This window comes from Coturnix japonica, chromosome 4 (assembly GCF_001577835.2).
Source record: "Coturnix japonica isolate 7356 chromosome 4, Coturnix japonica 2.1, whole genome shotgun sequence".
Taxonomy (NCBI): Eukaryota; Metazoa; Chordata; class Aves; order Galliformes; family Phasianidae; genus Coturnix; species Coturnix japonica.
Genome location: NC_029519.1, coordinates 72,731,880 through 72,755,144, shown reverse-complemented (window position 1 = coordinate 72,755,144; position 23,265 = coordinate 72,731,880). Strand labels below are relative to the sequence as shown.

Here is a 23,265-nt window from a genome sequence, read left to right as displayed (position 1 = left end):
ATTGCACACATCACACCTATAAAGCCCCACCATATATATGTATATTTAGCTTCCAATTTTAATGAAGGTACAAAGTAAAATTTTTGTACATGCCAAGCTAAAGAAAATGCAAGTTAAAACTCCAGAAATGTGAGAGACCAGTATTTAACACAGACACTGCCACAGGGTAAAGCAGACAAAGAGAAATCTCAAAATCAAGACAACATGCTTCAGAACAGCACAACTCTTTTTTTAATCACATTTTTCCTTACACACTGCATTTCAAAGAGACATTACAAAATTAAGGAGTGGACAGCATATGGTAAGAATTAAGATAAAACAGTGATAAGTCTCAAAATTCTTGGATGAGAGTAAAATTTTAAATCATTTTCTCTCCCATGTGTTAACATTTTATGTCAAAGTGTTCAGAACAGGCATGATCCTATGGACAGAGCAGCATTACAGAAAACTATCTGAAGCCTAAAAAAGCACAAGCATACTTCCTCCTCCTGCCAGAAAGCAAAGCTTGAAAGACTGGATCTCAAAACATTCAACTATGGAGATTCTTTTGAGACTGACTGAGCTGTTAGTTCTTTTGATATTAAGAAAGCACACTTTATTACGTGTCTGCTTTACTTGTTCCCCTGGCTTTTGCCCAGAGATGGCTGTATTTCACTGATAATGCAACATAGTTCTATCAAGGGGCATAATTTGATCTCCATGCACCATCCTGAAGAAAAATTATATCCATTTGGCAAAGAAAGTGCATTCTAGAATTGAAAAAATGAACTAACCCTGACAGGTGCTTTTCAACAAATAAGCAATAACTGGGGTTTTCTCCCCCCTTAGACTGCAATCACAGTAACAGATACTGTGATAGAAAAAAATCAAGATCAAAAGTACTTAGAGGTCGTGGAAAAATCTGCAATCTGCCAAGGTAACAAGAGCAAATAAATACTGCCATGAAAAACACAACAACTTTGGAATAGCTTCAAAAGACAGCAGTAGCACCTACACTTTAGGCAGAAACGTAAAAAATTCTGGTAGACACTTCACACCTCATCCAAAAGCTCCTTCTTCAAGTTGTGTAGAAATCAAGCCTGGAAGAGACAGAAGCCCAACCTCATCAAAGAGATGATGCAATAATTTGCAAGAAGGAACTAAGTTAAAAAAACAAAAAAGCAGCACGAAGAAAAAGAAGTTGCTAAGGCTCTCTATATGCTATGGGAGGAAGTGAAACCAAACCGGAGAGAGATAACTGAAGTAAAAGGAGCCAAACCAAAACACTACATGAAAGAAAAGAGCTGGATCAGTTTCAACTGATTGATGGAATTATTAGTCATTCCCTCAATGAGGGGTGGCAGATAGGAGGGAAAAACTCATACATATAACAAAAAATCAAAAAGAAGACTAATATTTCATTTTTGCAAGCTACCCACACCTTCCAACTGAATGCTCAGCACACAGAGTCCTTACATTTTAATAGCTACCCTGAATTGATTTCTTTTATTTCTCAATCCCTACCAAATTAAAGCACAGAAAGCTGCCTAAAATTATAAAGTACATAACAAATAAGTTAAGTGGGAAACACTGCCTGTGTTACTCTCACATTGAAAAATATATCCCATACTGCAGGGATAATGAGAGTATAAAACATTAAAATTCATTTTTCTATACCACTCTGCATAATTAACTATGCAGCTGCTCATTCATTTGGCCCCAATAACCAAATTACTTAGCAATCAGTTAACAAGAGATACACCAGAACACACAGCACATGCTAGAGAAGTGAAGCTGCTCACATGTCACATACCACATCAGTGACATGAGGTGCCCAACAGTAAAGTGAAGTAACTGTGGTTTGGAAAGCAGCATTTTCAAAATAGCAGCTGAGATAAAAAGAACATTTCAATGCCTACGCAGTTATTGGCTGACTTGATGTAAGAGCATGGATAAGAGCTTTTGGCTGGATCTCATTGTATGAGAGTGTGGCCTCTTGTCTTTTCCAGGCTCAATCCAAGAACTCTGAGACTAGACATGAGATGTCCCTACACTTTGCAGTCCTTCATATTATTTATCTTAATGCATCATTACAGCTCTGACTGCAGCCTTACGGTGCCTGTACAAACAGTTCTCTAAGTTATTTTATTCCAAATAAACAAACCAGGCAAAGATGAAGAGGAGGAAAGGACAGGAACAGTGTCTCTTCAAACAAGGTAACAAATTAGGCAGAAGGTGGACCCCATAGAACTCAGAATCAGTGATGCTATGTCATATCTGATTTACCATACACTCCTCTTAGCCACGACTTTGTGCTTTTCAAGTTTCTAAAAACATTCCACTCAGGGTTTTATATCTCATTTATCACCATAAAACTGCAGCAAGCAATGAAGCCAGCTGCCTTCATAGTGGTTTCTTATTTCATTTTGCAGAGTGGCAGAGTAAGCACTGCTTAGTGTGTGGAGATATATACATATATATATTTATATATACATATCTCCACACACACGCATCATTCCATCTTCCCCTATGTTACGGGCTCCACACCTCCCTGCAATGCTGCCCTGATGACAGCAGGAGTTAATGGATGACAATGCAGCAAAGTAATTCTGATTAGCTAAAACAATAAATAAATAAAAACAAATGATGGCTCAACTGTTTCACACAAACATTATACAGAGGAACCATGCCACAAAAAGCTCTAAGCTCTACTGCTACTACTGACCTGGATGGGCCTGGGGTAAGAAAAATTACTTATTCTACTATGATCAGTCCCAGCTGTGTAGAATTCATGTAAAACAAGAACCCACATGCAGTGTTATGGGACAGTTCCCACGCCAAAAAGTCTTAAGACACCAGTTCCAGTTAATGTAATCAGAAATCTTATGACTGAGCTTCACATTACTCAAACAATGGGACATGATTTGTACACCATTTTAAATACATGATTATTCTTTCTGAATAAACTGATTCACTATGAGATAAACCTCACACTGATTTAACTCCCTTTCCAACAGTTGAGGAGATAAGTAAAAAATTAAAAATAAAATCAGCATTCCCACTCTCCAAGATTAAATTTAACCTGTTCAACAGTTATGCTGCACCTAGCCCCAACAGACATACACATACTGCCAACAAAGGCCTTTATCTGCTTTAATGGATTTTAATCCATATGACATATTTGTCTATTCAAAAACTAGTTTAGAAACCTACAAACATTTGAAAATCGTCATTCCAAGATGAATGCTTGAAAGTGGAATTATGACACAACACTGCTATTTGATTTCCCCCCAGTTCAGACCTTCATATACACCAGCCATCAAAATACACTAAAGATGCCACTATAGCAACACAGGATATAAAAGGGCTTCCTTAAATCCAGCATCCACCTTGTTCTAAAAGGCTGGACTCAACATCATGTCATAACTCTCTTGCATACTCATTCACAATATCTGCATCCAAAGTCAAAGTTACGTTTGTTTTTACAAATAGCCAAAAGCAGTTAAAACATAACAGGATTAGCGCAGCGCTGCGCTACGAACAAGGTTAATTGCCAATGTGTTAGCCCTTTGTCACAGGCAAGAATATAGTAACCCAAGTATCCATCAGAATACACACTGAAGTGGTATACTGCAATGTCTGGACTGTCAACAACACAGCTGCCTTTTACAGACATCAGTAATCATCTCTTCAATATATGGCATGTTCAAAGGTTGTCAAGATATGTTCCTTTCACTTTGTCTCTTATTTATTTTTCTGGCCTGACAACAGTAGTAAAACATTGTTCATAGACTGAAATCTACTACATTCTGTTTTTAACTCTGATTTTACAGCCTATTTTAAATGCCCAAAATAAATTTAAAATAGAAACACTCCTGCACAATTCAACTCATAATGACACACTGTAGAGTATTAGCAAGACAGAAATTGCAGCAAAGATAATGAAATTCCTAGTAATGTTATCAGGTGAATATGGTAATATGATCAAAGACAGCATAAAAGTCTGTTGTTCAATAATGAGATTAGAATTCTAATTGTAGGACTGCTTTTTGAACTGCATTTCCCAAGACCTTTTTGCAGTGGAACAGGTGTAAACAAGAATATAATAGGAGGACAAAAGAGCCACAGAATAATTGAGGGCAGTCTATTTTGACTGCAGAATCCGCATTACTCAGGATGATGCATTAGCCAGAGTAAGCACAGCTAGACATTAGATCCCAAGCTGAGTTTGCTGGGCTAATAATTAGAAAGCCATTTCTTCCTTGTTGTTTTTACTTGGTAAGAAAGCAAATTTGATATGGAAATCACAGACTTGATAACTTGATCCCTTGAGGCCATAACTACAAAGTCACTTTTCAAAGCTGAACCACAATGTAAGACCATCTGGAAGCACAAGTTGCTGCAGAACAGTCACTCACTCAGTAAACAGCACTTCACATCAAGAAAGAAATTGAGTGGGGCACCACATTTTATATTGTTGATTTTTTTTTTCCTGTTTTGCTTTTTAAATTCATTTCAGGAAACAGGTGAAATTCATTGCACTTACAAATCCCAAAAGCAGGGAAACAAATACCTATAGTCATTCTGACTGAGCCACACAGAGTCCAGATGTTTTACTTTCCTGAGTGGTATTTTGTTCACTGCATATACCTCAAAAATACTCCCTGGCTCTTTGCAGTCTGAATTTTAACCTCAGTGTAGGCTTTTCCCTTTGTTTAAATGCCCAGCACCACTGTGCACTGATCATTCATGATGGTCAGTGGGACTGCACAACTGGATCTTGCTCAGAATACATGGTTTTTGTGGGTGCAGATAGATGCAACTGTGCCACCTGTGAAGGATTTTTCTGACTCCCTGTGCTTTGTCAAGCGCCACACTGTCATTGAGGCTCACATATTTGCCTGTACTCTCAGCTGCTAACCTGGACCCTCACAGCCTCCCCTCCCAGCACTGCTACTTTGCTCCACCTTCAAGCTGCCTTAGAGTAAGGAGTACCACTACTCACAACATGGTCAAAATATCCCAACATCTCTGACAACTGACCTAACTAGGATTCAGGAAGCACTGCTGAGAAAAAGTAACACTGTAGTTAACATCAAATAACACAGTTTGTTTTCCTATGGTGAAACAATAACAACATGGGGATGCCATTGGGAACAATGGCAATTATGCTGCAAGTCTCATTAGCACTGCCATATCATTATGCTTGATAATATGCAATCAAAATGTTATTAGCAATCATCAGCAGCATCTATTATTTGTTGTCTAGGTCAAGTTAAGAAGAGAAGGCTGCATTCATATCAGAAACAGAATGCAGAGCCAGTCTGAAAATGGGGTTGGAAGTCAATTCCATGGCCACACTGTGCTGAATCACTGGACAACCCATAGCAATCACTTATCTCAGCTGTCCCCCATTTATAAAATGAAAATAATAATATACACCATTTCCAATAAATTTCCATGATGACTAATTAACTTGCATCTGCAGTATTAGTTTCTTAGTGTCTACCAAATTAATGTTAAAATACTTGATTTTAAGATTAAATAACATGCACATAAAGTTGCAAGTAGTATATGCAAACAATAAGATTGTGCTAACAATAAGATTCCAAGACAATATTTAGGCATCCCAATCCTGAAAGCGGACCCACATGGGCAGATACAAGTCACCTATATACATCAAGAAAGCTCTGCAAAAGTTCAGAAATTTGTCATTCAGCTTCACTTCCAAAAACCTCTCTTCTTTCTATGAAGGTCTCCACATCTCCACTGGAAAGTACCTCAGGTTGGCTTTATCTTTTTCCTACACCACTTGCATTACTCTGGAAAGTCTGCCTGCAGCAACACAGCAAGTGAGAACAAATAACCATCTCTGGACCACTAAGTTACTCTTCCCTTCTCACTCCCCTTTCCAATGAAAGCACAGGAAAAAGCAAATGAGTGATGGAGGAAAAAGTGAGGTGAAGCAAATGCATGTTTTAGAGGAAGAAAGATGTGTTTGCAGGAAATAAAAGGACTGATATATGCCAAGCTGTGATAATTTAGTGACTGGCAAGATGAAAGTAGCAGATAAACAATGTTAAAAAATTAACCTAGTGGGGACTGATTGGGTTATAAAACAAGTTTATTTCCACATAGAAAATATTAACTGTCTGCTATAATGTAGCTGTGAAAGACCAGAAGAAGAAAAACACTGGACAGAATCAGGAAATAATAGGACAGAGTCCACTCCCACTGGGGCACAGAAACTTCACCAAGATTAATGGTTTATATCCACTGGCAAAAGAAATCACTAACATTTTTCATACCCATTTTACTGTATATTTGTTCTGATGCAAATGAGAGAAACAAACCAAAAAGCATAAAAATAAACACATGCTTTGTTCCTTCTGGGCAGGATGCCAGCAAGAGTAAAACACTCTCCCAGCAAACATGGAGCCCCACCAATTCACAGCCAAACCTGTAATACAGGAAGAAAAACTACAAAGCTTCCCTGACTTCACATTCAGTATTTATTTCATTTTCTACATATAATGAGCTACATCTCAACAGAGACAGGCACAATTTGATTGTTTTGCACCAGCCAGATTTGTCTGCGTATTTCTAAATATACAAACTTCCTAACTCACAACTCAACAAAACTGAGTTCAGCTTTCAAACCCCAAAGGGCAGAGGAAGCAGTAGGAGGTCAACACAGAACATACCTAGGGATAGATCAGCTACCACCTCTGCCTGCAGCAAGTGCCCAAGTGCAAATCTTGCTGTTTGTTTCCTTTCAGCTTTCCCATCCTAGTTTCATAAACAACCAAAACATCTGGTAAATCCATTCCCCATAAGGAAAAAGCCATGATTTTTTCATATTGCAATCTAGCATCAATTTTATTCAAATGCAGTTCACATCAGTTCTTCTCAACACCAGCTGTCAGCAAGGTCTGAGCAACCTTGTTTAAAGCTGTTATGTTCTCAAAAGAAAGCAACATTATCTGAAGCCTGTTTTATGTTTATTTTGAAAGAGCAGAGAGTTTATTTTGAAGAGCCAGGCTGGGTAAGCTTAAAAGACTTCCATGATAGATTGTACTGAAGCGTGGATAGCAAAACTTGAAACATACTGCATATGCTGCATAGGCTGGAGGCATTTAACAAGAAAGCAATGTATGCTTACACAGCTCTGATGAAATCTGAATTTCCATTTTGTTGTCTTATTTGCACAAGATGTTGAATAAAAATTAAAACAGAAACAAAAATGCAATTAACTTCCCAGCTTGGCGGATTAAAGGATAATAACAAAGAAACCACCAGTAGCCCTGTGAACCCTAAAAAGTTGAATCCTGAGGAAATAAGAAGTGCTGTCTAGGTATCAAAAAGATCTGTTGCTGCCATGAGAAATCCCACAAGATTAAAACACTTCCTCAAAAAAAAGTAACAAGACTGGTGTGCACCATATTCAGACCATAGATTTTCTCACCTACGCAGATACAAGGTTAGGCCCCTATACAAGCTTTTGGGAAAGTATGAAGCTTACAGATACTAAAGTCACAGTGTATTACAGCTCCCATTTGTTTCTAGACCTGAAGCTTACAAGCTACACAATAAATTTTCAAGTCATGTCTGCTAATCATTTGTAACAACTATTCAGATATCCAGGCAGAATAATTCAGGAATATCTCTAGAGCTATAGGTAACCCAGCAAAATTACCATTGCAAACACTGAAACAACTAGTTATTGATAACAGGGACATAGCTTAAACTTTCAAGTCTACATAATGGTAGAGTAGAAAGTAAAAACCAGTAAAATCTCTGGTAGAATTCATGTAGATACACAGAAAATTACACAGAACACACAAAGCTTATCTAACTAAAGAAAATGAGCACCTGAGAAAATGTTAGGTGTTTGATTTAAGAGCTGTCATTCAATACATAAGCACTTAAATAACTTTGAATATGTTCATGCTTGCTGTGCCATACTCATTCAGATGCACACAGCTCTGCAAAGTAGGTATCTGTTAGCCATTTACCTTGAAAAAACAAGTCATATCAACATACATAACCAGAGAGTAATTACAGTAATTCATCTCCCGCTGGCAAGCTTAAAGGAGGTATGTTTATGGGAAAAACAAGACAACAGAGTGCAAAAGTACTGATTGTCATCTATGATGTTGAACTAGTTTAATAATCTGACCCTAGATTATTTTTGTGCTGATGGATGTTTGATAACACAATTTGTACACACGCAACAAGATACTGATATTCTAACTCACAAATGTCAAGAAAGTGACAATCAATTTAGAAATCTTAATTGAATTGCTGTATATTTCTAGTTGCCGTAACATATAATACTTCTGCTGGTTAGATTGCATTTCACCCGGACAATCATGACTCCTTCCAAATCAGGGTTACTTATTGACCACAATACAGCACTCAAGAACTGCAAAAACTCCCAAGAGACACATCACAACACAAGGGATCAAAAGTCTTCAGGTTGCTTTGATGTAAAATTTCTACAAAAAAGGAAATGAATTGCCTCTTATAAAGTGACACTGGGAAGGTGCTTCACACACTCCACCATTGTTTGTTTCTCTACTGCAAATCCATTTCAAACTCTTTTGCATTGAACTGCAGGTCATTTAAGGAAGAAAAATACACACTGCTGAGACTCTGGTTCATACTGCTATAATAACACCAATCAGCAGTTAGATTAATCCAGCAGCAGCTCGTTAGAGGAAGAGAGAGATCAACTCCGAGAAAAAATTTTATAGGAAAAGCTTAAAATTTACCTCCACAAAGAGCTCTCCAACACTTTGCCCATGTCAGTATGATAGTACTTGGTAAGGATCAGGATCACCTAAAAAGACAATGAAAAAAAACACTTAAAAATATACACTGACAAACAAAACAGAAGTAAAAAAAATGGGCAGCATTACTCTGGTGAATATAAAGGTAAGGTCTGGAAAAATCCGAATTGCATTTCAGGCTGTTTTTGCTTCATCTACTTTTTTACTTTTAGACTGTTTGGATGGTTTTTTTCCCCTCTTTCTGAGGAGAGGAATTTCAGCACTCAAACCTTTCTGCAAACCTGGTGACTTTCACTTAACAGTGGAATTGCAATGGTTACATAAATCCCTCTACCACACGACAGCCCCCAAGCAATCTGAATGACTTTCTCAGTAGAAAGAATCAAACTGGTTGCAACTGTCATTGACATCTATGGACTATTTATTAGTTCAAAGTGTTAAACAATGGCAATTGACCTTGATTACCTAAATAAATTAAGACAGAAAACGAGTTTGGGTCTTCTCTACAAGATCAGAAACGTGACCATAACATCTGTGATTTCTTTGTTCCGAGAAGCATCACTTGTGTTGTTCTTTTGCTCTGAAGAACAGGCTCTGTACTCTGTAAATTATTCATCTGGATTACTAGTGGTCATCTAAATACATATTGACAAATTCAATCCACAAAACATACTTAGCCTACAAGAAAAATGAGTAAGAAACACATTCCATTCATTCAGCATCTGACAAATTTACTGGTCAAACAACGTCAAGTGTTAGTCCATGACTGATGTATCAAGTTGATTGCTATGCCTTATATTTAGATCACTTAAAACAGATTTCCCTCACTTGCCACTAGTCCTTATTAGTGCTTCTTATCCCCAAGTTACCATAGCAACCCCACTGAGGCATAAGTGGAAGAACCTGTGGTTCTCTGCACAGCTGGTACACTTCTTTAATGCAAGGTCAACATCAGTCTCCAGCAGCTCAGAGCATGCTGTTACTTAGATGGCACTTCGTCTACTCCTGACAACCGGGTGAAATCTCTAGCAAACAGCAACTTTAGGCATTCATTCAATTATCCACATAATTTGCTAATGCTACATTTATGCAACAGTTCAGAGCTTGGATCTCTGTACACTGGAAATTATAAGAGAGCAGAATTCCCAACTACAGGTGCTACATACACGGTATCTGGAAAAATAACATTTTGCAAAACCGAGCTATTAGTCATACTCAGCATGATTGTAGCCTAAAAAAACTCATAACATGCATTGCTAGAAGTATGTTTTATAAGTAAAAGCAGAATCTCAATAATTCATGAACAATATTAATATCTCCTATTCTCAAAGGAAACGCATCTACCTGGCACTTTTTTTTTTTTTTTAATTTGATGAGAAGGCGCTGTAAAAATAAAGTCTTGGTTTAAAATAGAACAAGACAAAAAAAAAAATCTCTCTTCAATAGGTTACTACAAGGCTTACAAAGCCAAAAGAAACATTTCCCAACTGAGAGGGAGTATCTACTGATGAGATCCCTGGCTACAACCCAAACACGCTCCATCAGGTCAGCTATTTACTCTACTGTCAGCGTCCTAACTACATTTTGCTGGTGCTTGTAATTTGGGATAAAAAGAAAGAAACTTCACTACTGAGAACATAAATTGGCTCTAATTAGTAAGGAAAAGTTTGAGATCTTGGCTTTTAGAAAAACTGAAATTCTTATGCCACAAAAATTCACCTAAAAGATTTTAAGACATTTAAGAATGTGTATGAGCTACACAAGGATTAAAAAAAAAGACAGAACAAAATATGAGATTACACTATTTTCTTATATTTGTGAGACAACAAAGAATTCTAGACTTAGTAAGTCAATGGTTTTCATCCCGCTATACCCTAAAACCATAACTTTAATTCAGATCACTTGCAGCAGTATAAATTGGAGCTAAAAAGAGTTGCATCTTGTAACAATCAGAAAAATGAACACAAAGGAATGGTGATACAGGAGGTTTAACAACAAACAGACAAGAGTGATGGAAAGGTGCTACAAAGAAAAGGTGCTCACCCACCTTTGAAGACCTAGACTCACAAGAAAAACACCACAGGGGAAGAATCTCCAACCAGAGATCCTAATCCCTTGGCAGTCAGCCCTTAAATGAGATCTGAGAGGTGCAGCCAGGGTTTTCCCCTTCAGGTCACACAGCTGAATCGCCTTCACCTGTGCTCACAGGGCTAACAGGTGCTCAATCAGAGGTTCAGGCCATGACTCAGCAATTACTATACACACCTGTTCTTATAAGACATATAGTGTGTTTTCCATAATTTCCTAATAGATTTTTGCCCTCAAAGGAGTCAATTTTAATTTTCTCTTTTCATCACCATATCACATTGGAAGAGTAACAAAGGAAAAAAATTACTGATCAATCAGTTTCCATGGTTTTTATATTTCATCTTTGGCTTGTTGATTTTGTTGTTGTTGATTTGTTTTCTGTGAAGTTTCCCATTGTTTTGATAAACACTGGCTTAAAAATAAAAGCCCTCTTCTTTCAATGGCTTGTTTTTTTCATTGATCAATCTCTACAGATACTTGTTTATCTATCTAAATTAATATTCTTGTGGGTTAAGCTTTATTCAACCCCTGCTGTTTGTGATTTGAAGATGTATTTATTTTTGGCATCTATTAAGAAGTTTAATAAACACTTATACTTGCAAATGTATCCCTGCAAGTATGACTGCAAGTTTTCATGTTTTCCCAAGTTTATTAGCAGGTGAGAACACACTGCAAACACTTGCAGACAGCCACAGCTACTAAGGAGAACATACTGCTTAGACACACTCAAGGTTCCTGCAAACTTTTTAGCATCTGCTTAATTTCATTCATGTGAATAAACTCACTGAAATCAGCAGAAGTGTTTATGAGAGTCACTTGAGCAGGCACCTAATACTCTGCATGACTGGAATATAAGCTGCTGTTTTGTTCAAGAACACCACATAATTCACTGTTTTTAGTTAGTAAACTATAACTATTTAATTGTAACTATTTCAGGGTGATCAAGATGCTCTAGGAACAACCTGCCAATTCAACACTACCACCTTATCTACTTCCGTAAGGATGAATGATACGAAGATGGTAACAAAGATGATGGCAAATTTTCAAAATGTTATTTGTAAAGGAAAACTCACCAATATCAATGCCTTGGCTGAAAAAGCTGGGGCAGTCTCCAAGAGATGCTACCTTGGTGGTCAGCCCTTAAATGAGGTCATAGAGGAGGTAGAGTTGAGCTCCACCCCTTCTGGGAGCACAGCTAAATCGCTCTTACCTGTGCTCCCACAGCTGCCCCAACACTTGCCTCAGCTGATTAATCAGAGGTTCAGGCTATGATTACCAATTTCCCATACAACTTCCAAAACCTTATTGACATCTGATCATCAAAAACACTCCTTAAGAGATAATAGGTAAGCACCTATTTATCTGGTTCCTCAAACCACTTCTAGTTTTGCAGCAGGCAGGCTCTTTGATCATCATGCGAAGGTTGACATCAGTTTTAACATTTATTACATAAAACGGACACTTGTGATAAAAGTGAATATCAAGAGATTATTAACAGGAAAATATATTATAGGTCTATTATATGGACCAAGTGCCTTAATACTATTAACAACTTCATAATAATTTGATTGCACTGGAAGAACAGTAAGTGGGGAAAAAAGCATCTAGGTTTACCCTGTTGCAACACTGTGCTGAAAGGCGAAAAAGAAGACATTTAAACCATTACTAAAGTTATTAAGACCTCATTGTGCAGGTTTCTACTCCTCTCTGATAATAAAGTACACACAAGCAACCCATGGTTTAATATGAAAGACTTAAGGAGGTTAGATTTAGAATTCTTCCACCTAAGCTGTATCGGGAGAATAGGGAACTTACTGTGCAAGAAGTTACTGACCAGATCACTGCACTTATTTTAAGCATTAGTAATAATTCTACAGTGCATTTAATCATATCTCAAGGCAAAAAACAGCAGAGGGTCAATTCCTGTTCTCTAAGAGGTATTTCTGTTCAGAGAAGCTGAACAAGTGAATATACTTGAAAGCCCTGGCTGTGATTATTTCCAGATTCAAAACTGTGTTAAATGTAGTACTTTACACATTAACCTCGCAAGCACTTAGACTGAAGTGTAACTTCAAGATTTATAACATATTTAATCCACTGGCTAGTATTAAACATTATTAGATTGTGTCAGCACCAACTGTACAAGCACAGAACAAAAAGACAACCTATTGCCATCAGGAGCCTACAATCCAATTTCAGAAGACAATAACTCTTCACATCATCATCAATTTATGTCTGATCTTCAGTGCAAGCTCAGAAGAAAATTATGTTTACTTGATCGCATTACATGTGTATGCTTTTGGCTGTTCATCTCTACTTTATGACTGTAAATCCACGGATTTCAGCTATATTTGTCAGGGAGATGCTGAGCTCCTAGGACTGTGAGAAAGGGTTGTTAGTTCAAATGAACAATACTACCAAGAGAAAGCTACAATGAAACAAAATTATCAATGCCCAAATATGGGAAAACTTTCAGACAAGGCTTGTCTGAAAAATCAGAGGAAGAACAAGGGAACCTTAACTTCCTTAGCAGTGGTGGCCCTGCAGGGAGGCTGGACCAAATCTCTGAGAGTAGGATCTCAGTTTGAAGGCCACATAGCATCAGGACCCAAAATTCTAGATCACATCTGCATAGTTGAAAACAGCATAACATTTTGACATTATACTTCTCTTCTTTTTCAAAGAGCCCAAAATAAAGTAATCTGCGACAAAGCTCTCCAGTTGGTTGTCACTGCAATTTTCTCCACTACCAGTGTGGCTTTTGGGGTTTAAATACTTGAGATACCATTTTGTAATCTCTTAAAATCACCTCTGCAAACATTCCAAAAGAATAAATTTCCAAAGAATGAAGCAAGAATATATTTGTCTAGTTTTTAACAGTCTGGCTTAATTCCTAATTGTAAAAATTTTTGAAATATAGACTTGTTTCACTTATCTCCTCTAATAACATATTCTGAATTGAATTAACAACCATTCCCGCAGAAGCAAACCTATTGTTCAAATGTTCTTTTTCATTCCTTTGAAAATTCAAAGGGAAGTACAGCCAACATCTGCAGAAGACATATCTAAAGCGTCTTTGCTCTCATCCAGATAGTCAAGAATCCACAGTTATGGGCAAGCAATTCACCTTGGCCATCAGCATTACATAACTACTCTTTGCCAGGAACAAAGATCAAATTTTAAATGCTGTTTAGGAAGTATTTCCAACATGTCATGCAATGCTGTTGCCCAATAGTAAAATACAGAAATTGAAATTAAACTTCCAATTTGCCTCACTATATCATTTTTTCAAAGTCAAAGCTATTTTCTTCGATTACCATATAAAAGTAATTACGCTCTTTCTTTAAAAAAACAAAAAAAACAAACAAAACAAAACAAAACAAAACAAACATTACTTAAGACATATGGAAACATCTGTAGAGAATACCACAAGCTGGAAAAACCGTACATGTGACGCAGGATTGCTGGCAGAGATGTTCATATTGGTTATTCTCCATTGCAGCTGTCCTGTCTTCAGAACCACCGCAGGATTAAACACCATTGTACCAGATAACACCACATTTATCAGAGGTTGCATCAACCTACACCGACCTCGTTATTACATTTAATTCTCTCTGAGATATAGTGTTCAATCAAATAAGACCTAACTGCCTATCAGAAAGAGACTTTATGAAACTGCATATGGTGAGAAGGTATTTGATGCTGCATCCAGATGAGCCAGACTGTCACAATGTTTAATATCCTTTTATCATTAATAAGGACTGGATATAATATTTCCTGAATGTTGCAGGTACCTGAATTTGTCCAATATACATGGGAAAGATAAATATGGTCACATGATCCACAGAAAGGGACAACAGCACACTCCTGCCTGAAAGACAAAATGCAAGGACAAATATGCTAAAGAATAAGGCTGTTATTTTGCAATGGCAGGGTCATGCTGATTACAATTCTACCCAGGAGAACAGATACACAAGAGAAACAGATGCAAACTTCTTTTGCACTTTTTGTGCAGTAGAGTGTGCATATTGCACTGGAAGGCATTAACACACTCAAAGGTGCTTTAGCACAACTTATGGCAAACATAAAATAATGTCTAGATAATGATACAGTACCAGAGTGAAAAACAAAGTCCAGAGGTTGCCAAGTAATATAGAAATAACACCAAAAAAAATATATCTTAGCCTGGTTCTCAAGTGTTGTCTAAATCAAGCCCTGCAGTACTCCAGCTCTATCCTGCTCCCTGTGGGGTGGGCCCGGATGCTTCACAACAAGGCCCATTAAGTCTAAATTACAGCTTCACATCAGAATGAATCCAGCCCAGTTCTACCGCTCTTCATTCTTCTACTGGGTAGAAGTTTATCTCTCATCACCTGCCTTTCATTTTAATTGTTGCATTTCCTACTTCCCCTGATAAGAAAAGAAAAAAAGTAGTTTCAGCAAAAGTAACAACACACTGTGCCCAGTGCAGCATGGAAGGGGACCCACTACCACTCAAATGCCAAACCTGCCTACTCCCTGTGGCTACAAGCAAAACAAATTACTACTACCTCAAATTAAATTAACAGAATTCAGGCTATGGTAAAATAATGGGAATGACCCCCTTTGAGAGGAAGAAGGATGAAAGTACATTTGTCTTAGACATTATTCATGAAGCAACAGAAATTCATATTTGTGCCAACAGAAAGGGCAAAAAGGAGCTGAGGGAACATCCAGCCGGGTTACGAGACTATTAGAAAGGACTTGGGAGCAGTTGGGAAAATTGGTCAAAGGCCAAATGTGTCAGAGAAAATGTTGGAAGGGGCCAGGAGAATGCTGGAGAGTTCAGTCCAGAGCCAAACCAGAAGGTTTCCATGCTGCGAGTACAGAGTTTTTGCCAGCTTTTTGTGGTTCCTAATACTCCTCCTCACCCCCTTCTATCCTGGATGTTCATTACTTCAGGCGCCAAGGGGTCATCAAAGCTAAGTGGAATTATACAGCATTACCTGTGAAAAGAAGTAGCTGTTTCACCAGGCAATCCCATGTCATTTGGGATCCCTGGCTAATTCTGTCCTATCACAGATATGTCACTTCTAAGCTGTATGAAGAATATTAACACAATCGGTCATCTCAGAGCCAGGTTTCAAATTAGCCTTGCATTCCAACCTTAAACTTCTAATATATTTTAAATGACCCTCAGATCAAGGAAGTACAAGCAGAAAAAGACTGTAAGCTCTGATAAATGAGGTCTATATTTCTTTATTTTATTCCAGCAAAGAATTAGGCATTCAATAGATTCACTTTCTATATGTTAGCATTAAGCTGGCTACAGTCAAGGCTGCAAAGAGGTTTCTGTAACAAATCTGTAACAGGAAATGTTTCCCTTCATGCTTAGTATCCCCCTCCATGTTCCCAGATTGTTTTAAAAATATTAGGAAGTTTTTTCATGTTATAGGAACTACTCTTTTCTACCTTCACAGATAAATGCACATGTACAACAGTTTAACAGCACAAGTCATGGAGGGCAAATATTTTTAATTCTTTCCTAGGGCACTTCAGAACAATTATCTCTAAAGCTTACTTCTCATGGCTTTTTTCTCAGGAAATAAAGTAATTACAGACTTCTAAAATTCCCTTAGCATAAGGAAGTAGTGTTTCTGTTCTATTCTGTTTTACAGTTGGGAAATGGAGTCAGAGATGTATCACTGATTTACCGCACCTAACTTTAGGATGTACCAGCCTCTAGACACAGGGACAGACAGGCCTGGAGAACAGTTTTGCCCATCTACATCTAAACAGTCCTTTGGAGATGCTCCATTTTTCATACAAACTACCCATCCCAGAAATCTATTCCGCTAGCTTCAGCCTCTTGGAAAACCTGAATGGATCCATGCCTAAGTAAGGTGTAGCAGCAGTCTAGGCAGAGCTACAAAATACAAAATGAAGAAAAATAAGGGGCAAATTCAGAAGCAGAGTCAACAGACAATAAATCTTGGGTGCCATGAACTGTAAGGATCTTCTTTTGTAGTACATGATCCAGATGTAATTCATGCAAGACCCATTCCAGACCTCTTGTTGGTACTGGTACTGGTGACATAGCAGTACAGCAGCACTTTGAAGAGCGAGGATGTCTGAAGAACAGTTTAGTACAGGGGCATCAAGGACAGCCTCCTTGGGCAACCTGTTCTGTGTGTCACACGTTTGTCTCCTTCCTCACCCTTACCTATCCATTAATTTGAGTCTGATCCAAAATCTATTTAAATTAGAGGGAATCTAGATTTCAGCCCATTCTAAACAGATTAAAATCAAATCCGATCTTGAAATTTCTTTCATGAAGGGAAGGATTCAATTTTGATAAAACCAATATTTGCAGAAGTCTCACACATTCTAAGCACAGGAAAAAAAAAAAAAAAAGAAAGAAAGAAAAAAAAAAAAACAACGGAAATCTTTGCATCTTTGCTGTTTCAGGGACACTTTGTTTCCCATCAGCCCAGAAGGAGAACACTCCATACTCCCTGCTCTACAAAAGGTGAAACAAAGGTAACAGATAGACAGCAATGTACAGCTATTTTTGGATCCTCTCTTCCCTATCCCTAAATGATGGCATAGTAGAACACTGATAGAAACAGACTGGAGAACAGTGCAAAAAGAAGAACCTTCAGATACCTGGAAATAATGTAAATTTCCCATGAATAAAATAAAAAGGCAGAAAGATTTCTACCAGTGAAATGCATCAATCAGGACGGTGAAAACATCTTCCACCTTAAGAAAATTCCCTGGTTCCTATTCAGTTCAAGTGGCGCCCGTTTTCTCTGGGGGGTTAAGGTATTTGGAGAACAGTCAGTCCCTGTGAAATACTCACTCCTCAGAGACCTAAGAGAAATAGTTAAGGGAAATAGTGCAGGGTATGTGTCACTGCTTCGGAGCCCTTTGTATTGTTTTTAGCATCCCAGCACCTAGAGTGGTCCTCCCTTTTTTATATAAAAAAAGAATTATCTCAAAGCAAAGAAAAACTGACAGGCTGTGGCTGTGCCTGACAGGCTCGTATGAGCAAGTATGTGAGAGCTGCACACTGAATATCAGATGCATGATGTTGAGAAGTGGCACCATGACGGTAAGAAGCTTAGTCTGAAATTTGCAATACATGTGTTTCTAAAATGAAGAATACCTACCAAGTCTATTTTTTTCTTTTAAAGCGAAAAGAAAGGGAAAAAATAAAACTAAAAAATCAACTTATGCACTCCTCCCTCCACAAATCAATGCATTATAGATACATTCTTCTGGATCTGTCTTTAATTATTAATTACCATTCAGCTTTGCAGTGCCTCTCATGCTTATTTCACACTGGCAGACACAGCAAAGGATCTAGAAGGGGGTGGGGGAATGAAAAATGAAGAAAGGGAGATGAAATCAGTAAACCTCCATGATAATCTGTTTATTTTAATGTTTTAGAAGATTATTGTCTTTAAAATTTTATGTTCAACTCCAAAGGAAAAGGACATAAATAAAAAATTAAATGACTGCCTGTAGCTAAATGCTTCTTATGCTGAATTCTTAGAACTGAACATGCACGGAAATTGATGCTTCTTGAAGGCACTTCAGCCACGATCTTTATTCCAAAATGTTCAATGCAGTAAAGTATAAAATTCCTCATCACAGGTAATGACCACAAGAGCTAAATGTTTTCAGCCTAAACTCATAATGAACCCAGGTGGATAAAGTCTATGAGATAAATGTTTACTAGAGTGGTAGAAGAGGTAATTCTTGCCTGAACTGACTATTGAAGAAAACATGAAGAAGGAGGGGAGGGGAAAGAAAGGGAGAAAAGATAGCAATCTACGTGCTTTTACAGAGATAAAATATTTTACACTTGTTGCATTTTGGTGTAAAGTGAATGATTTCCATTTGTAGGGACTTCAGAAGTCTTCTAAGTCATTTTATAAGTCAGAAAGATGCAGAGCTTTTGGAACAGGTCCAGAGGAGGGCCACTAAGATGATCAGAGGGCTGGAGCACCTCTCCTATGAAGAAAGGTTGAGGGGACTGGGATTGTCTATCTTGGAGAAGACTCCGAGGAGACCTCAGTGAGGCCTTCCAGTACTTGAAGGGAGAATATAAACAGGAGGGGGTAGGACTGTTGACAGTGACAGGACAAGGGGGAATAGTTTTAAACTGAGACAGGGGAGGTTTAGGTTAGATATTAGGAGAAAGTTTTTCAGAGGGTGGTGACACACTGGAACAGGTTGCCCAAGGAGGTTGTGGATGCCCCATCCCTGAAGGCATTCAAGGCCAGGTTGGATGTGGCTCTGGGCAGCCTGGTCTGGTGGCTGGCTACCCTGCACATAGCAGGAGGCTGAAACTGGATGATTACCGTGGTACTTTTCAGCCCAGGCCATTCTATGATTCTATGATTTTAGAATTTAACCTTTAGAAACAGGTCAATGTAGGTTTGTATTCCAAAGGCCTATCTCCCATCTAACTTACTGTAACATCATTTATATAACATTTATTTTTTCCTTAAAATCCTATGATTGTTCCTGAAAGTTTATGCATTATTTAAAAAAAAAAAAAAAAAAAGTTCTGATTCCTTATAAATGTTTCATTTTACATTTTATGGGAAAGGTGGATTGGACTGTAGGCCAGAAAATGCTATTAGATTAGTTCATTTTATTCCTCACATCATTTTTTTTCCTGACTAAATGTGTCCAATTTGAGATCTTGTATACAAGACTAACAGGCCCCTACTGGCAAATACAATCTCCAAACATAAGTAATTATACACAGCAATCATATTACCCTTTGATCCTTTCCCTTTGATAAGGTTAATGACTGACCTCCCTACAACTCATCTCATTATGCTTATTTCCAATATTTCTTATAGGTCGTCTCCACCACCCTTATTCTCAAAGCATTTTCTCTAGAAGTGATGTGAGGGCACCAGACCAGCTACCAAATCCCGAGGCAAATGCCAGCCTGTTTTCTGACTTGTACTTTATACACTACTTACAGACAGCCTGCAAACAGCTTATGTTTGTCTCACGCCTAATTGGTCTCTGGGATAATCAATCCAGCACTCTGCTTTTTTTCAAGAGTTGTGTTAAACATTTTGTTCTTCTCTCCCTGAGAGGGAAAGGTCACTTGGCAAGCATGCCTGATAAAATCAGTGCACAGTGATTGGGGATTAAATGAATGCAGATACATATACAAATAATCAGCATTTTTTCATCTGCACCACCAGGTTCTCCCTAAGAATCCAAGAACATTCCAAGCCTCAACATTATTCATCTCTCAGGCTCCAAAGAGCTGTTTCTAATCAGGCTTCTCTTGTTTAGCCTTAGGCATTGTAGATCTCCACCTACTCCTCCAGCAATATTTATTCTAACTAGCCTCAGCTTCCCTGGGCTAATTGCCAGTAGAATCCAACCAACATTCTGCAGAAGAAAAAACACATTTGTCGAGATAAGTCTGCAGACTGGGACAAGAGTTGGGGGGGGAAGACAAAAGTACAGAAGAAGAAAAGGAAGAGAACAATCTTCCAAGTTCTATTCACAAATGCAGACAAATTTGGGTTAGAAGAACAAATCTTCTGAGCCCTCTTTCCCATATCAATTCAGCCAAAGGACGTGTTGAGAAAGTTACCTCCAACTATCTTATCATGATTTCCTAAATCTGCCTTTCACTCTGAGTCCAAGCCCTATTTTTTTTTATATCCCAATGTGCTGCTCTGCATCTGGCTGTATCAAAATTAAATTAAAAACTCTCCCGTTTCATCAGCCACTTCAGATTATCCTAGCAACAACCTTCCCTATTTCAACACTCTTCATTCAGTTTACAAACTTAAGAGCAAAATTCACGTCAGTGATTAAAACTACTAAATTACTGGCCAGCACTGGATCCAGAACTGAAGTCTAGAGACCAAGGCAATGAGTTTCCTTAGAATTCTGAATTATGTGCCCCCAGCCTCCATCCAGGAGATGTTTTATTATTTTATAGCACTTGTCCCAAATAGATGATACTTGGTGGTGGAAAGCAAGCTCCTACTTCTATAGTTGACAGATCTACCTTGGACTGTAAACAACCAGGATGATTATTATTATTATTATTATTTTAAACAACACTACACCATCAATTGAATTCACAGCTTTTAAAGAAACAGCATGTGCTGCAACTGTCATATTTACCCAGTGCTAACAGCCCTACCAGGAAAAATAAATTTTATTTACATAAACAATGGGTTAAATTTCTAATTGCAGAACTGGAATTACTTAAAAAAGAAAACTCTTCACTGCACTAAATCATGCTTAACACTGAAATGACTCCAGTGCTTCAGTTAACTTGAGAGCTTGCAATGTGCTTGCTTCAATGAAAAGACTCATACTCATCCCTCCATAAGTCATGTCTTTATCACCTCTTCAGGAAAATGAAGCTTTAGAGCTTGTACTTAATATCACCATTACAACCAACCACTTGCTGCCCTTCCCTCTTATTTCAAACTGAGTTTTCTTGCACTTCTTTTTTCTCAGAACAGGAAGATGAAGTGCAAAGGAAAAATGTTATGCAATTGAAGTTTCCAGGCCAGCTTCTCACATTAGGTGGCATGTATAGCATATAAACCAAGACCTCTAATATCTTGATAGTTGGGGAGACGTACCATGGCTATTTATTCTTTAACTACTCTGCATTAACAACTGCATTCAAAACTCCACTTTTGGAATGACTGAAATATTGTTCCAGTAGAGGATTGTGGTTAGAGAACTGGAGCGCATAACAGATACGGAAAAAGAGAGCTCCACAGCTAAAGAACAAGAGGGATAGAGGGGGAACAAAAAATAATAAGGTAAATTCCTGCAGGACATACTGGAAAAATATCTTCATTGCAAGAATATTTAAGTTTTAGATCAAATCACTCAGTAAGGGTGAGGACACACTATCCTTGGAGATCTCTGAACATGCCTGGGCCAAGCCCTTAACAACTTTATCTCACTTACAATGTAAGTCCTACTTTGAGCAGGCAGCTGGACCGGGTCTCCAGATGTCCCTTCACATCTCAATTATTCATCAATTATATGCCATATTAGTTGTTTTTAATTTTATCTTATTATCTCACATCAATATCATATTTTAGCATATTGATCAAGAAATCTCCTAAGTCCAAAACTTTGGAGGAAATCATTTTATATTAAAATAAATGCCTTTAATTCTTTTTAAATTAAATATATTATATATGTTATTATCCTTCTAAAATGGCTTAATAAATACATATTTGAATAATTTATAATATACGAACTCCACTAGTACTATTGTACTTTGCTCTTCTTAGTATGATAAGTAGACAGTACAGGCCGCCTTTTCCCTGAGATAAAGCAAGTTCAGAGAACAGCATTTCTACTCACTTTATAATCTCTAATTCCATTTTACAGCAAAATTCATGGGCAGAGTACTGAGCATATTGTTGGGTTTCAGTTTTCTCTGTCTTTGCTGTTTGCATATGATTGTAAGTTACCGCAGTACTTTAACAGAAACCCTACAGCTAAAATAACTATAGTTTAACGTAGACTTCTCAACAAACGCCAAGCATGATCACACTCATTTTCTAATGAGTATAGAGAATAATAGTTAACCCTCTCCCAAAAATTATTTTCTTCTGTAGATCAGTTGTTGCAGCCAGTGATTTGGTCCCAGTCATTACTAAGACCAGAGCTGAGGCCTTGTAAATACAGTTCAGCACATTCACCTCTATCCCGTTCTGCCTTCACACATCTGAACAACTTTTTCCCATCAATGATTCATTTGCATATCTAAATAGTTATGAACAATAGGCTTTAGACACTTGTGATATTAAGCATTATGAAACCAGTGTGTTTCTTATTGACTAGAAAGCACATTTTATACTTGTGATGTTTAGCATGAACTAGTAATTTTCCCCACAGAAATGGCAACGAATATTCTTTCTCCTAAGCACTGTTATGTACTTTCTTTGCATACAGAGTGTACTGTACGCAAGTGATGAACAAATTATCTTTTAAAAACACAGCCCATAAAATGGTTTCCAAATATTCTGAATAAAACATTGCACTGAAATACAGTACCATATCATTGTAGAGGTAAAACTAAATGCTGCTGCAGTATTTCATTCAAATTCAAATAAATAAAAAGGGAAGAAAAGTAGTGGCAGGATGGCTCATTTTGACAAAGTACCCTGTAGCAACCAAATCAATTAAGTTTGCATAGATCTCCAAGTGTGAGGCAGTTAATGAAACACTGATCATTTTTCCCAACTCTAACTTAGACATGTTAATTAAAAATTAGAGGAAATCATCATCGTATAAAATGAGTTCGCTAAGAGAGAGCATAAAAATACCTACCAGGCAGTGCACTGTACATGAGAGTTCTTTTCAACACTAATTAAAATGGATATTTCTGCGTATG

The 23,265-nt window shown here is 37.6% G+C and overlaps 1 protein-coding gene across 1 annotated transcript in view; it reads right to left on the bottom strand.

Annotated features, from left to right (window-relative positions):
- Positions 1-23,265, bottom strand: part of SORCS2 (sortilin related VPS10 domain containing receptor 2) — a 509,530-nt gene that overhangs the window by 332,026 nt on the left and 154,239 nt on the right. Inside the window, exon 2 of the mRNA XM_032444044.1 lies at positions 8,754-8,821. Coding sequence (XP_032299935.1) covers positions 8,754-8,821 — 68 coding nt within the window. The remainder of the gene's footprint in view (positions 1-8,753; positions 8,822-23,265) is intronic.